The sequence below is a fragment of the Fonsecaea pedrosoi genome, assembly GCF_000835455.1.
Source record: "Fonsecaea pedrosoi CBS 271.37 unplaced genomic scaffold supercont1.4, whole genome shotgun sequence".
Taxonomy (NCBI): domain Eukaryota; kingdom Fungi; phylum Ascomycota; class Eurotiomycetes; order Chaetothyriales; family Herpotrichiellaceae; genus Fonsecaea; species Fonsecaea pedrosoi.
In genome coordinates, this window is record NW_013550612.1 from 3,415,110 (window position 1) to 3,431,008 (window position 15,899).

The 15,899-nt window shown below is 54.4% G+C and overlaps 6 protein-coding genes across 6 annotated transcripts; 4 read left to right on the top strand and 2 right to left on the bottom strand.

The window, feature by feature from the left end:
• Window positions 1-217: 217 nt before the first annotated feature.
• Window positions 218-1,798, top strand: Z517_07033 (uncharacterized protein; the record flags this gene model as incomplete). The annotated part of the gene is made up of 2 exons (XM_013428772.1): window positions 218-387; window positions 451-1,798. The coding sequence occupies 2 exons, from the start codon at window positions 218-220 to the stop codon at window positions 1,796-1,798; spliced, it is 1,518 nt and encodes a 505-aa protein (XP_013284226.1).
• A 700-nt stretch (window positions 1,799-2,498) lies between these two features.
• On the top strand, window positions 2,499-4,516 carry Z517_07034 (uncharacterized protein; the record flags this gene model as incomplete). Its single annotated transcript, XM_013428773.1, has 4 exons — window positions 2,499-2,554; window positions 2,699-3,456; window positions 3,510-3,607; window positions 3,689-4,516. 4 exons carry the CDS (start codon window positions 2,499-2,501, stop codon window positions 4,514-4,516), a joined length of 1,740 nt encoding a protein of 579 aa, XP_013284227.1.
• Window positions 4,517-5,452: 936 nt separating this feature from the next.
• Z517_07035 (uncharacterized protein) lies at window positions 5,453-7,684 on the top strand (the record flags this gene model as incomplete). The annotated part of the gene is made up of 2 exons (XM_013428774.1): window positions 5,453-5,673; window positions 5,728-7,684. 2 exons carry the CDS (start codon window positions 5,453-5,455, stop codon window positions 7,682-7,684), a joined length of 2,178 nt encoding a protein of 725 aa, XP_013284228.1.
• A 1,377-nt stretch (window positions 7,685-9,061) lies between these two features.
• Z517_07036 (uncharacterized protein) lies at window positions 9,062-11,796 on the top strand (the record flags this gene model as incomplete). The annotated part of the gene is made up of 2 exons (XM_013428775.1): window positions 9,062-9,592; window positions 9,643-11,796. 2 exons carry the CDS (start codon window positions 9,062-9,064, stop codon window positions 11,794-11,796), a joined length of 2,685 nt encoding a protein of 894 aa, XP_013284229.1.
• A 282-nt stretch (window positions 11,797-12,078) lies between these two features.
• On the bottom strand, window positions 12,079-13,710 carry Z517_07037 (uncharacterized protein; the record flags this gene model as incomplete). The annotated part of the gene is made up of 1 exon (XM_013428776.1): window positions 12,079-13,710. The coding sequence occupies one exon, from the start codon at window positions 13,708-13,710 to the stop codon at window positions 12,079-12,081; it is 1,632 nt and encodes a 543-aa protein (XP_013284230.1).
• Window positions 13,711-14,803: 1,093 nt separating this feature from the next.
• Z517_07038 (uncharacterized protein) lies at window positions 14,804-15,418 on the bottom strand (the record flags this gene model as incomplete). The annotated part of the gene is made up of 1 exon (XM_013428777.1): window positions 14,804-15,418. The coding sequence occupies one exon, from the start codon at window positions 15,416-15,418 to the stop codon at window positions 14,804-14,806; it is 615 nt and encodes a 204-aa protein (XP_013284231.1).
• Window positions 15,419-15,899: the final 481 nt, after the last annotated feature.

Here is a 15,899-nt window from a genome sequence, read left to right on the forward strand (position 1 = left end):
GTTGACTTCCCGTGCCTTGTTAGTCGCTACTAGCACACGAACATATCCAAACCTTCTCGGCGCGTCGTTCCTACACGTGGCCCCTAAATATCATGCCTGATCAATTCTTCAAGTGCAGCGCCTGTTCCATCATCATCCGTCTAAATCCTTCAGGTCAATAAGCACGGTAGAAGAGCTATGAGACGGCGAGACCACCTAGGCAAGATCTGGCAGCTCCATGGAAGATCTACCTCGCATCGCCTCTGAGAAAGAGGGATATAACTTCTCCGCCCTCCGACACGATGGCTTTGGTCCGACACGCTCGTCCCGGAGGGTCCATCGAGGTTTCATTTTCGCCATCATGATACTGACACCGTTGGCAACCGTGGTTGTGTTCTTGGGCTGGAGGTAAGCTCCCAATAACTCAGACGCAGTCGACTGTTTCCCACATGCTCATCTCGTAACAAATAGTGGGGTCTCAGTAGGAAGCTCGTCTCCTCCAGATTCATGCGATACTGTCGTGACAGGGTTTCAATGTCAACCAACCATTTCCCACTATTGGGGCCAGTACTCGCCCTACTTTACTGTACCCTCCGATATCTCGACAGACGTTCCTGATAGCTGCAATGTCACATTCGTTCAGATCTTGTCCCGCCATGGAGCTCGAGATCCGACAGCATCAAAGACCAAGACCTACAACAACACCATCAAACAGGTGCATGCCAACGTGAAAACCTTCACAGGGGCGTATGAGTTTCTCGCCAATTATTCGTACACTCTCGGCGCGGACCAGTTGACGACTTTCGGTCAGGAGCAGATGGTCAATTCGGGTACCAAATTCTATCATCGATATCGCTTGCTTGCAATGTCCCTCGAACCCTTCATCCGTTCCTCGAGCGAGAATCGAGTGGTAGAGTCGGCCCTCAATTGGACACAGGGCTTCCACGTCTCGAAACTGGCCGACAAATCTGCGGATGTCGACTCTGGCTATCCATATCCGATGATCCTGCAGTATGAAGGTGATGGGTTCAACAACACGCTGAACCATGCTCTCTGCACGGAATTTGAGAACGGCACAGCCAGCGAGATTGGCAACGACGCTCAGGAGGCCTGGGCGAAGATCTTCATCCCTCCCATCCAAGCACGCTTCAACGCCGGTCTGCCCGGCGCCAATCTCAGCATGGACCAGACAGTGGACATGATGGACCTTTGCCCGTTCAACACCGTTGCCAATGATGACGGCACCATTTCGCCATTCTGTGCCCTCTTTACCGAAGCCGAATGGCACAGTTACGGCTACTATCAGACACTGGGCAAATACTACGGCTATTCTTATGGCAATCCTCTGGGGCCTACACAAGGGGTGGGCTTCGTCAACGAGCTCATTGCGCGGCTGACCAACACCTCTGTTCAAGACCACACATCTACGAACCATACTCTGGACGATGATCCCGCCACGTTCCCTTTGGGCCGGCAGCTGTATGCGGATTTCAGCCACGATAACGATATGACAGCCATCTTTTCGGCACTAGGACTTTATAACAACACGCTACCATTGCCCAACACGACGGTCGTGGAGGCTAGTGCAGCGGGTGGTTACAGTGCCGCTTGGACCGTTCCGTTTGCTGCTAGAGCGTATATCGAGAAAATGCAGTGTCAGGGGCATTCGGGGGAACTAATTCGTGTGATTGTGAACGACCGTGTCCAGCCCCTCTCCTCTTGCGGAGGTGATGCCCTTGGACGCTGCTCTCTGAGCAGATTTGTGAGTAGTCTAGGATTCGCAAAGACGGGAGGTCAGTGGGAGCAATGCTTCGTCTGATGTGTGCGAAGCCATGAGTTGTGCGTGGATCACGCTGGTCGACCGTGAGTGAGCAATACTGCGTGGAATAGATCTCCAGCTGCCAACATAGAAACTTGCCCAAGCCTTGGAGTGGAATGATATCGCTTAGTGGCTCGATATGCTCACTATGCTCGTCACTATGTTGGATTTCCAAGAGTTACCTGGTGGTCCCTGGAACTTCCAACGAGAGTGCCATGTGCGTTGGTGCTCAATCAAGCACTTCTCTCGTCTTGATTTCTTGACTTTGAGTTGAAGACCTCGGAGCGGGCCGAGACGTGACTCTCAGCGACTCGCCAGGTGACCTAGGTGCCCAGTTAGGCAGTGTCCCAGTATAGAACGCAGCGTTTCAGTAGCGGAGAGACTGATCGATGGGGAGGTCGGTATGAACGGAACGACAATTGAAGGATGGATGGATCACGGTTCATACATGTACAGAGATAGGAAATTATAGTAACGAAGTATCATCATGCGTTGTCCTTGTCCTTGTCCTTGTCCCTGTCCTTTCTCAACATGGCCTAGCCTTATGCACTGTCCCTCTCTGTCTCTAGACATGAACCTCGACTTCGACCTCGGTCGTCCCACTCTTCATAGATAATAGATGATAATACTAAAATATATCTATTGCCCTGGTCTTCACTTCGAGTAGATAAGTCCCACGGATATTTGATCGAGACGTCCAATGTCTCCAGTTCGGACCATTGAGGATGTCCGGGAAGAATACAGCTATATCATTTGGTAAGGAGTACTCAACAATGCCTCGATGCTTCGACCCCTCCACATCCACCCCTCTTTATCAGCCACCAAAATATTCCAGATCAGCACATTATTTTTGCACACCCCTCGCTCACAAGCTAATATCTTTTTTCCTCTCTCGTCCAGCGGGGGCGGCACCTCTGGGTGTGTGATTGCGGGAAGACTCGCTGAAGCGCTCTCCGAGAGATCGGATGTCTCTATCCTGGTGGTCGAGGCTGGGCCGGACTCGACGGGTCACCCGCTCATCACCATGGTGGGCGGCCTCTTCCAAGCCATGGGCGGCGAGCTGGACTGGGGCCTGGAGACCGTGCCGCAGGAACACCTCGACAACCGCGTGCTGCAACTCAACCGCGGCAAGTTCCTGGGCGGGAGCAGCGGGTTCAACGGGACGCTGTGCATCCGTGGGTGCAAGACGGACTACGACGACTGGGGCCTCGAGGGCTGGACTGGCGACGACATGTTCCGGTACATGAAACGCGCAGAGACGTTCCACGGCAAAGACTGGTTCAAGGCGGCAGAGGCGTACCACGGCACGGATGGTCCCTTGCATGTTGAACCGCACGATCTGGCGCCCATCTCCAATCACGTCCTAGAGTCCTTGCAGGATAAAGGCTTGCCGCTGGTAGATGACTTGTTCACCACGGGCCAGGCCGCACATGCCTGTGGCCATGTTCCCCGGACGGTGCATGGCGGCGTGAGAACGTTCAGCACCGACTACCTGAAAGGGCACGAAGGTCGAGTGGATATCGTGGTCGATACCGTAGTCGACAAAGTTATCCTTGAGCACGTCCAAGGGGATGTTGTGGCGACGGGCGTCGAGGTTGTCGATAATTCTGGGAACAGGAGGGTGTTGAAAGCTGATAAGCAGGTCATATTGTCTGCAGGTAAGCATCGCACCCGACACTCACATGTACGGGATTTCTCATGCCGTCTGCAGGTGCGTACTGCTCGCCAACCATTCTGCTTCGATCTGGCATCGGCCCAAAAGATGAGCTCGCACAGCTCGGCGTCGATTGTATAGTCGATTCTCCGGGCGTGGGTAAAAACTTCCAAGACCATCTGGCAAGCCGCATTTCCATTCCTTGACGAGAAAAGTCTTGTCTAATTGCTCCTAAGGTCGTGTTTGTCCCCTACGAAGTCACGCAGCCGGACCTCACCAACGACCGATTCATCCACCACGCCAACGGTTTCGCAAATTCCCTGGCAACCTACCAGAGCTCTCAATCTGGCTTCTTTTCCACATTTCCCTTTGGCATCTTTGCGCTGGCGCGACTCGACGACGGGTTGAACTCGTCGTCTTTGTGGCGCGAGAGATCCGCCGCGACGTCTGGGTCGACACGAGATGCTGCTGACCTCACAGCCGAGCAGGCTCACGTCGAATACATGCACACCGAGTTGTATTCAGGCCACGTTCACGGATATCCCATTCCCTTGGAGGGGAAGTACGGCTTCGAGATGATGACACTGCTGTTTAGCCAACAGAGCCGCGGCACAGTCACCCTGCGCTCCACGAACCCGCACGACAAGCCAATCATCGACCCTCGCTACCTATCCGATCCTCTCGATCTGCTCATGTTGGCCGAAGGCGTGCGCTTTGCACACTCGATCGTGACAACCGGATCTGGCACCAAGGACATCATCGCCCCGGGCGTGTGGATGGCGGGTCCGAAGTACGCGGCCTTGGGGCCCGAAACTACCAGGGAAGACTGGGAGCCGTATGTGCGTCAGTACAGCGCCACGGCGCACCACCCGGCGGGCACGTGTCGCATGGGGAAGGATGGCGATACGATGGCTGTAGTGGACGAGAAGCTGCGTGTCAGGGGCGTCAAGGGTTTGATGGTTGCCGACTGCAGCATCATGCCGAGTCTGAACGGTGGACACACGCAGATGCCAGCGTATGCCATTGGGGAGAAGGCTGCAGAGTTGCTTGTCAGTTGCGTCTGAAACAAGGTAATAATCCGACCGTGTGAAGTCTTTGCATAGAGGAATTGCCTTGTTGGGCGCATTACACTTTGATAGAGGTAGAGCTTGAGTACGCATTGGCTGTCTATAGCTCTGTGTGGAAGAAGGTGGTGCTCCTTGGGCCGGCTTTGGTGCACAAAGTCTCAATGAACCGCAGGAAGTTCAAGCATCTCTTGCTACTCTTATTGCCATCTCTTCCAGCGCCAACCCAAATAACTAAGTTAGAGTGCCTCAGTAACGTGTGCCTTGGACATTGTAATGGACAGCTTCGGCGTCAGAAACTCGTGCGAATTGCTCCGCAGGTCAGTCTCAAGCGTGATCTCGGGTAAGGACTGTCCGTGTATTATTTGTCGGGAATGGGTGCCTGATGAGTTCTCGGTAAAGTGCCTTTGTAGGGGTGCGGAGAGTGATTTAATGCTTACCTGCGATGCCTAACTTACCTAGGCTTGCAGGCTTGGTAGATGACTATGCTCAAGATATGCATTGACTGCGCCAAGCACGGGACACTGTCACCCTCCAACCCTCACCACAAACCACAAGGGCGCCGCCTATACCACCTACGGCACACTACGTACAAACCCTAGTCTCTATCGGACCAGCCTGACTTGTTCTTTTCTATGGCGTCCCTCATCTTTCTCCTGCACCGTGCAGCACACCCACCCAGCTACGGCGCACCGTATACCTGACCTCCCTTAGATCCATTGATTTCCCTCGGAGGCTTTTGTCCAGGCTAGAAACCGACTGGCTTGTAGGGTTGCAAGGGTACGCTGCGCTACAAAATTTGTCGAGACAACTTGGTCACCCAGAGTCATCATACTACACAGCCACATCATCGGACGGAACCCCTTCCAATCAACCTGATGAATTTGGGCGGTTGACATTGAATGCCAGCAAAGAACTAGCCTCAGACAGTGCATTATGGATGGCTCTAGCGATCTCACCTTCTCCGCTACGGCCCAGAACCCGCAGAGGCAGCACAGCGGCCCTGAGCCTCGAAGGACCAATCGTGCTTGCGTTGAATGCACGAGGAGGAAGATCAAGTGCGATGGCACGTTACCCTGCCAAAATTGTCGAAAACATTCTTTAGAATCGAGGTGTAGCTACAGGAAGCGACAGCGGAGAACGAATCCCTCCTGGAAGTGAGTTGTGGCCTCTTGTGACTTTGCGACACCATCTAACTGCGGGCTGTGTAGAACAATTGACCAGTTGAATGACGCTCTGACCGCTCGCAACCAGATCATCAAGCAGCTTTTGCCGGCAGTGGACTTTGACAGCCTGCCGGGCCTGTCTCGAGAGAGTGTCATCCGATTGATCAGTAATGAGGTTGATACCCAGACACCTTCACCAGCTGCTGATGGTGCTGTCGCCAATGAGGTTCCAGAAGCTTTGCAATCCCTCAACGACATCGCTGCAGATGAGGAATGGAATGAGGCTCAGGACGAGGAAGGTCCGGAGCCACCAGTTGGCGACGCTGTCAACGGCATCATCATCCACCAACATCCGGGCTCATATCCGCGCGTTTCCTCGACTGGTGCTTTTCTGCATGTGTTCTTCAGCGTCTGCCCCTCTGCAAAACAATCGTTCTTGGATCTTGGACAGTCGGCATTTCAGAAACCAAAGCAACTAGTCGTTCGGAGTTCGAGCAAAGAGCCCGCGCGGGCTGCGCATCATGTCGCCCCTGTATCCTCCACACTTCCATCCTTGTCGTCTGCACAACAGATGGCCATCGACGCGTATTTCGAGCAGATCCACGCCCTGATCCCAATGGTGGACGAGAGTCGCTTTCGGGATGAGTTCTCGAGCCAGGAACGCACAGATGACGGGTGGAAGGCGCTCTCAAACATGGTCCTTGCATTAGGTTCCATTGCAGCAGGGGACGATCAATCACACTTCGCTTACCACGAACGAGCGCGGAATCTCCTTGGTTACAACATATTTACCTCGGGAAATCTGGAAATGCTACAGGCGCTGGTTCTCTTGAGCGCGCTGTACTTGTACTACATCAACTCGCCAAACACCGCATTCTTAGTCATGGGGACCGCATTCCGGATGGCTATTGCGATTGGCTTACATCGTGAGCCAGCAAAGACGACAAAACTCGGCCAGACGCCCGAGGAAGAAGCTTTAGCACTGGCTCGAGCCGAAGTCAGACGAAGAACTTGGTGGTGTATGATCGCTGGAAACGCCTGGCAAGGATTGTTGTTGCACCGTCCCAGGGTTGGAAGATGGGATCCGCTCACAATGGACACTGCTTGGCCTTCTACAAAGCTCTCTTCAACCTCTGCGCGGCTAGAGAGCGTTGCACGGCAGAGACACAACGAGTCCGAGGACAGAGATTGGCATGGCATAGCTCTCCGCGTGACTGCCGAGTTTTGCATAATCGCTCAAAGGATAGGAGATCGAATGGCCCAGTTGTCATACATTACACCTCGGGAGATTTTTGCCTTCAGCGACGAACTCGAAATTTGGAGTAAATCCCATCACTTTCGGTTCTTGTCGGAGAATTCGTGTCCAAAAAGATTCTGGCTGAGTCGGGAGACCATGATGTATCGATTTTTGGGGGTACGCGTCCTGTTGTCTCGACCGCATCTGCTGCGGTTGGCAGACGACGCCATGGCGCACAATGCATTCACAGACGAGGACTGGAAGGTAGTATCACTCTGCCAGAATTCAGCGAGTGAAGTTATCGACCTGATCTGCTCGGGCCTTCATCACGATAGGGTTTCGGTCTGGCACTCGACCTTTGCGCTTTTCCAAGCTTGTCTGATTCCCCTGATTTCTATTGCTGTGGCAAAGAAATTGAGTCTATTTGGCGAAGCCGCAGTCAATGGGTGGAAACAGAGTCTGGACGGTGCTATTCGTGCATTCAAAGATATGGCTCCTCATACAAGGCCAGCGGACAGATATGGCAGCATTGTCGAGGCATTGCGAGACGGCGTGATATCTTGGAATAACGAAGATTCTCAGTATGCAGCTGACATCGACCAATATGCAGATTTTCTGGCCAATGCAAGATCGGAGACCGCAATGGACTTGATGAATTTTGACGGACAGGACGTCACCGCGCCGGGTCCATTCCTGGAGTGGTTTGATTATGATCTTTCGTTTGGAGATCAACAGCTGAACTGGTACCCTCTTCCTGATCCTTGAGGTCGTGGGTGCATGGATTCGAGGACACCCTGGCCGTACTGCAGGCTGAACACGGGGCTGTACTGCCAGGCTCACGAGGGGAGGTGACGGTACCCTGGATGGCCTGTCGTGAGGCCGGGCTGATCAGGTTTTCAAGTGCGCAAGACTCACATCATGGAGGTCCTCACAAGGGGCGTTCACCCAAAGACTGGCATTCTGTTTTCTCGGATCTGTTTGATGTGATCCAACCATCTTCCTGCCGGTTATGAGCTCGGGCGGCTTTTCATATTTCCCAGGAGCCATTTGCATGGGACAGTCTCATCACAAGGACCAAAGGTCCACCAGCACTTATCCTAAGCAGGCAGCAAATGGAGCATACGGGAGTTCGCGGATGATCGCTCCTATCTCGCCGTCCGGGAAGAGCAACGAACTCGGCATGAATGCAGTACTTCGTGTCAGCTTCGATTGCGTGTTCAATCATGCTGCCGCTTTGCGTCTATTCGTCAGCCACTTGTTCAACAAACCGCCAGGCGCCGCTCTTCGCCAATGCAGGTGAAAAGTTTCAGTTCTAAACCTCACATCCGACACAATTGCAGTGAACGACCTAGTTCAGAGTAAGAGCTTGGCACTAAACACGGGAGGCGTCCAAATGGAAAACTCCCTGAGGAGTCGAGTGAGTTCGTTATAGTGACACAGGCCCGAGGGCTGAAGTCAAGCGACGACCGAGCCGTTCAACTCAACTCCTGTATGCATCGTCCAAAAGCCGTCACACGAAACAATTAAACACTTCCCTCAGCTTCGTTGTGGAAGATTGGCAGATCACTTGGGTTTGCATTGGTTGGAGATCTGCTGTCGTCCAATTGCTGTCTCGGAAGAGCATATCTCTGGGTGATGTTTGCTTGAGTGGATTGAGATTCAGAAAGTTCAAACCACCTCTCCGTGAAAGGTCCTTGAGCTCCCAACACTGCAAACAGGAGTTGTCGACGTCAAAGGTTCGACGTGGCTTTGAGCTGCCGAGACCTCGATGCCGTCTTTCGTTGATTGGAGGAGATATGTACTGCCGTCAAGTGCGGATACAGTCCGGGAGTATATATGCCCGCATACACACATGTCTCCGCCTCCGTCAGTACGGCATGTTGCACCCTCGGCAGACGCTCAGAGATCCAACCCTGCGAGAGATTCACCGCAATACGTCCTCAACCCGGTGAGAACACTGGCCCAGAATGGAAAGTAAAGTGGGGAAAGAGTTATGCATGTCACGGCATCTGATTGAGTTCGACTCGATTCAGCTGACACAATGGCTGTATAATTCTGGCTCATAATAACAAGGCTGCTCTATAACTTTGAGACCAGCCACTCTGGCTGTTTTCTTCCCAGCCATCTCGCTACTACGTCGAAATGGCAATGAAGCAGCGACATGAACTGGCCACGGGGTGGAAATGGCGTCTGGCCAATGCAAATGGCATATCGAAAGCAGACGACATTCCAGACCTCAAGTCTTGGGCACCGGTCACTGCTTTCCCGTCGGTTATCCAAATGGAACTCCTGGCTAAGAAGATCATCCCGGATCCCAACGTGGGCGAAAATGAGCGTCAGATCCAGTGGGTTGGCGAAATGGACTGGGAGTATTCCTGCTCTTTCCCAACCCCCAAGGGCCTTGACAACTCTCGAGTTGCTGATTTGCTGTTTGAGGGGCTGGATACCTTTGCCACTGTCTTCCTCAACGGAAACGAGATTCTCAAATCTGACAATATGTTCATCCCGCGTCGAGTGAACGTGACAAGTCAGCTCAAATCCGAGGGACAGGAAAATGAGCTTTCTATCCTTTTTGAGAGCGCGTTGAAGAAAGGAAGTGAACTGGAAGCGAAATTCGGGGCCAGGACGCAAATGATTCGAGATAAACGGAGGAACCATATTCGAAAGGCACAGGTACTTTTTGACGTCTCGGTTATATGACCTTTCTGTTAATGATGATATAGTACCATTGGGGCTGGGACTGGGGACCTATAATGGTGACGGCGGGACCTTATATGCCGATCCATTTGGAGACGTACTCTGCGAGGCTTGACGACGTCTACATCACCACGGAACTGGCAGAAGACCACTCAACGGCGACGCTCACGATAACGGTACAAGCAACTGGACCTTCTGCCAAGTTTGTAAAAGTCAACATTCTCGATCAAGCCTCTTTACAAGCATCTCAGGGGCTCGACATCTCCTTGGACGAGTCGAAAAAGGGTGTCGCCACGGTCATCATACCAGAACCCAGGCTGTGGTGGCCTAACGGGCAAGGGGCACAGCATTTATACAGTGTTTCGGCATTTCTTCTAGATGAATCGTCGAGCAAGCTCGATACGAGAACGATTCGATACGGCATCCGGACTATCAAAGTGATTCAACGCCCCCTTGATAACGCGCCAGGCAAGACATTCCTCTTCAACGTCAATGGCCGCGATATCTTCTCCCAGGGAGGCAACTGGATCCCCGGAGACAATCTATTGCCTACTATGACCCGCGAAAGATACTTTGACTGGGTTCGACTGTCGAAGTACCACCATCTGAACATGATCCGGGTTTGGGGAGGGGGGATTTACGAGACCGAAGACTTTTTTGATGCCTGTGACGAAATGGGCATGCTGGTCTGGCACGATTACGCATTTGCTTGTGGTGATTATCCCGTCTACAAGGAATTTTTGGACAGCGTCAAGACCGAGGCCGAAGCACAGACTATTCGAATGCGCAACCGCGCCTCGCTAGCCCTTTTATGTGGCAACAACGAGGATTTTGGGATCCAGGACTTTTTTGGCGAGCCGTACGACTTTGCCGACCACAAAGGACCCTTTGAAGATAGCAGTTTTCCGGCTCGTAAGATCTACCTCGACCTTCTCCCCAAAGTCTGCGAGAGCCTGTGTCCGTCGATCAAATACTGGCCGTCATCACCCTGGGGCGAGGAGGGAGCAAATGCAAGCGACACCACATTCGGTGATCTTCACCAGTGGGCTGTATGGCATGGGCCGCAGCACTCTTATCAGAAATATGGAGAGCTGCATGGTCGGTTTGTCTCTGAATTCGGGATGCACGGTTTCCCTATCATGCGCACGGTCGATGTTTTTGCGCCTAATCCGAAGGACCGTCATCCCCAGTCCCGCGTCATCGATTGTCACAACAAAGGCCACGGCGCGGAGACACGTATCGCGCGATACTTGTCAGAGAACTTCCGATACGATATGAAACTCGAAAACTTCGTATACTGCTCACAGCTTTTACAGAGCGAAGCATACGGCTACGCGTTGCGTGACTGGAAGCGGAAGTTTGGGGGCAAAGGTAAAGAGGAGTGCGCCGGTGCAATCATTTGGCAGCTGAATGATGTCTACCCGGTCACAAGCTGGGCATATATTGACTATTATCTCCGTCCGAAACCTGCCTTTTATACGATCCGACGCAACTTTGCCCCCGTCAGCGTTGGGATTGAACGCACACCTCGCTCTCGCTGGATCGACGAAGACAAACCAAAGGATTCGTACATCCCCAACTTTGCTCTCTTTGCACATAATACCACGCCAGTCGAGGTAAAATGCTCTCTGGAACTGAGGGCGTACGATCTTCATGCCGGAGAGGAGGTTGAGTTGGACTGGACCGGCGTGAGCTCGGAGGTGACCTTGTCAGCCAGTCACAATACCGAGCTTGGGAGTCTGAAGCCACATGCGTCCTGGACCGAGGAAAGTCTGATCATCCTGGACGCGAGCCTTGTGGACCCGTCGACGAAGAAGGTGCTGGCAAGATTCACTGACTGGCCCGAACCGTATCGGTACTTGCAGTGGCCCGTCGACACCAAAGTGGCCACTTCCGTTCAGAGCATCCAAGATGATCACGCCCATACCGACGTCAACGACACACACTTTGAGGATGTGGTGACAGTCAGTGCCAATCAGCCAATCAAGGGCTGTTGGCTGGAGCCCGTGTACGATGGAACTGAAAAGGCGGACGAGCCTGAACCACTGTGGGAAGACAACATGTTCGATCTACTGCCCGGACAGGAGGTCAAGGTGGCTGTCAAGGGTCTCCGAGGAAGAAAGGTCAATGTGCGGTTCTTGGGGGATTGGGAAGTTGGGCCTGCAAAGGCTCATCTTTGAAACTGATAGCATACTGGTAATTCCGTGCCGTCTTTGTGGCGTAAATAGTCTTGGAGGTATAGAGGATTGGAACGCGACATAAATCCCACAAAGAGCGATACGTGTGAATACAAGAGGCATACAACAGACACTACCTCCGTGTAGGCTTCTTGAATCAACGGAGTAGTTTATTTACCGAGACGACAAATTTCTACTGCATTGAATATCTCGCGACTTTCTCGATCAAACACCATCAGAAATTCCTAGTCGATATAGATCGTCAAGGCTGTCGTTCTCGCCACTTCATTTCCCACTCCCACCGACATCAGCGCGGATGCGCTCCAGCAGGACATCAAGCCTCTTCTCCGCCTTGTCCCACTGATCCTGGACAATGCGCGCCCTCTCGGGCGATCTGACTTTGAACTCGGCCCTGAACGGCAAGGGCTTTGAGTTGAGGCCCTGCGTGAAGGCGAGGGGGTCGACTTCGCATCTGCGCCGGACGAGGACGGTGCGGCCGGTGTGGGGGTCTATCTCGGGGACGGACTCGTGCGCGTGGACGACGTCAAAGGCCCAGAGGATGCGGACCATGTTGATGAAGAGGCTGTTGCGGGCGAGGTGCTGGCCGGTGCAGACGCGGCGGCCGAAGCCGAAGGGGGCGAGCGGGAGGGCCGGGTCCTCGATCCAGCGGTCCGGGTTGAAGGCGTGCGGGTCCCGGTAGACGTCCTCGTCGAGGTGGATCGACCAGTGGTTCCCGATGACGGTCGCGCCCGCGGGGATGCGGTAGCCGAGATACTCGTCGTCCTGGATGACGGCGTGGGGGATGCCGCCCGCGCTGACGGGCCGCCACCGCAGCACCTCCTTGATCATGGCGTCCATGTACGGCAGCGAGTCCTTGTCCTCGAACCCGGGCAGCCGGTCGTCGCCGCCGACGTGCGCGTCGATCTCGGCCTGCGCCTTCTTCATCACGTCCGGGTACACGAGCATGGCCAACGTGAAGATCTCGAGCGCCATCGACGTCGTGTCGCTGCCGGCCTCGTAGATGATGCCCACGTCGTACGCGAGCTCCTTGGTCGACATGTCGCGGCCCTCTTTCATGCCCGACACGTGCTTGGACCAGTTCCACGACGCCGAGTCGAGGCCCTTGGTCATGTTGTCGATGCAGAGGGTCGACTCGAGCTTGTGGAGCCGGTCACCGAGGCGTCTCCACGGCGCGAGGAATTTCGGTAGGTAGTTTAGGATGGGGACCGCGTCGACCAGCCAGGTGCCGACGCGGGCGGCGTAGAGAAAGTTCTTCATGACCTCGTCGATGGCCTGGATCTCGGGCTCGTCGCCCTTGGGCAGGCGGCGACCGTACGCCAGCGCGAAGATGACGCTCGACGAGTAGCGGTGGTAGCGGTCGACAAAGTCGACGCCGGGCGACAGGAACTCGTAGAGGAGCTGCTTGCTCTCGAGGTCCTGCACGCCGCGGTAGCTCTGGGAGACGCGGACGTTGAGGTACGAGGCCTGCAGGCGCTGGTGGTTGCGCCACTGCTGGCCGTAGGGCATGAGCAGCGTGCGCAGCCCGCGGCTGAGACACTCGCCGCCCATGACGGCCCGGGGCCGCGAGCTGTAGATGTGGCTGCGCTTGTTCAGCAGCTCGTGCGCCGCCTGGTACGTGCCCAGCATGATGACCGTGTTCATGCCGTACTGCAGGCTGAACACGGGGCCGTACTGCCGCGTCCATTCCTGGTACACCCGCCACGGGTACACCTGCGGCGCCTGGTGCAGGTTGCCGATGATCGGGAGGCGTGGGGGCCCCGGAGGGAGGGGGAGACGGCGTCGGCGTGACCTGTACGACTGGACGAAAAGGCCACCGAGCCAGAGAAACAGGAGGAGTAGGACAATCGCCCACGCAGGGGCATTATGGCCCAAGTTGCCAAGATTTGTCAAGATCATGATGGCAAGGAGAGAGGGGGGACACACATAACAAGCCTCTTCAAATGATGCCGGCGGGCGGGCGGGCAGGGAAAGTCAAAGGGGATGTGGATTTTCAAAGGATGGCGGTCAAGACTCATCCTGGTATTAACAGTCCTCCCATATACACACGAGACATTTTTATATGCACTGCTCATCCGCGCTCTGTGCACATCGTCGAGTCTCGAGTCGGGACTCGGACACCGGGGGAATATGGGGGAAGGAATGTGGGGGGGGGGGGGGGGAGCGGAGAGACGCCGCTTTGTTGACCTCCTAGACAAACCTTTGGCGTAGATTCTGCAATGGTAGACGATCCTCGCTCTGTGTAGTGGATGGTGACCATCAGGTGGTTTGACCAGCTTTGGTCCGTTGAGAAACCATTCGGGCCATGGCCCATGGGGTGAGGTCGGTCCTGTCGACCCTTCTGGGACGAATCACTTTTCTGGGCCGCCGCCGCCGCCGCCACCCGGAGTCTTGGCTCGGGTTGAAACTCGAACTCGTAATTCTGGGGAAAGGACGTCAATTCAACTACGTTCTTACCAAAGAGAGAACAGAGAAAAGGAATCAGAAAGGAAGCGGTTGGACTCTACCCCTTGCGCCGGAGCTTCCAACCCTGGTTTGGTTGTTTTTTACCCCAGATGTGCACGTGCACAGCTAGTCTCCCCACAAGTGGGACCAGGACTGCCAAGAAGCCGAACACCGAGACGTGTTGCTTCTGCGGCTGATTGTTCTCGTTCCGCACAATCGACGATGATGTGGATGGAACAGTCTTGTCTTGTCTTGTGGGGGACTGTGTTGGGACGTATGTGTGGAAATGCGTGTGTGTGTGTGTGTGTGTGTGTGTGTGTGTGTGTGTGTGAGCTGAGTACGCGAGAGATCTGCAGTTTAAGTCGGCTTTGTGGTCGACCCTGCCTCTACGTGAGCATTGACAATTCCTGGTCCCTCTCAACTACTGGCTCCCCATCTACTGGCGAAATCAAGAAGGTCTGTCAGAGATTTAGGTGGGACATTGAGTATATGGAATGTACCAAAAGAGAATTGGAGTGTAGATCATTATCCTCAAGACTTTGTCCCTTCAAAAGTCCTCCGGCAAGCCCCTCTTCCCGATTTCAATCCTGGTTTTGATACTCCTGTGGTCCTCTCCCGCCTTGAGCCGCTTGATCAGATCCTCCGGGTCAAAGTCGGTGCCGATGGGGTTCTCTCTGTACAGCGGCCCCGCCATGAAGGCGTTCGCCTCGTCCACCGTGTCGAAGTTGTCCACCTGGGTTTCGATGCGGTTGCCGTCGGGGTCTCGGTAGTAAATGCTGGTGGTGGGCCCGTGGTTGGTGCACCAGCACGGTGTCATGCCCAGGGCCTTGCGCTGCCGGTACGACTCGGTCAGGTCGTCGAGCGTCTCGAACGTGAAGGCGATGTGCTCCAGGCCCGCCGAGGTGGGCACCTTGGGCCCCGTGCCGGGCACGTTGATGATGGCGATGCGGTGGTGCTCGGCGTCGTAGCGGAGGAAGGCCAGCTGGTCGTCCTTGAAGGAGATCTCGGCACCCAGGAACGCCTGCCAGAACTGCACCATGGGCTCGTAGTTGGACGTGCGGAGCACGACGTGGGCCAGAGAAATGGGCGACTTGACTTTGATTTTCGGTGGTGCGCCGTTCTGGGAGTGGCCGTTGACACCGTTGTGCTGCGTGGATGTCATGATTTCGATATAGCGATTCTACAAGTAAGCCCTGAGGATGGGTGCGATAGAGGTAGAGGGAATATGCTGAGAGTTGGGTAAAGGGTTGCAAGTGGTCTTGAGACGACTATTCAACCCCCCCTTCTTTTTATGTCGATAACGTCGTACAACAAACTGTCGCCACTCGCTTTCAGGGAACGGACAATGCTGAACTCATGATGCTTCGTACGAGATGTACGAGACGGTCAAGAGTTCATCACCTAGGTAAGTCAAGGGACAATTTCGGTGACGAGACATCGAGTTCCCCGAATGCCGATGGCGAGAGGGGAATACGATACGACATCCCTTGGTTAGTCGTGCCACATGATCGTCCCCAGAAGAATCAAGTTATGGATGTTGATCATCAGGGTGCGCGCGCATCCATGACTTGAGGTTGACATATAGATGAAGTTTCTTATGTGTTTCAATTTGCAGTCCATTCGCCGTCGTTAAAGATACCCTG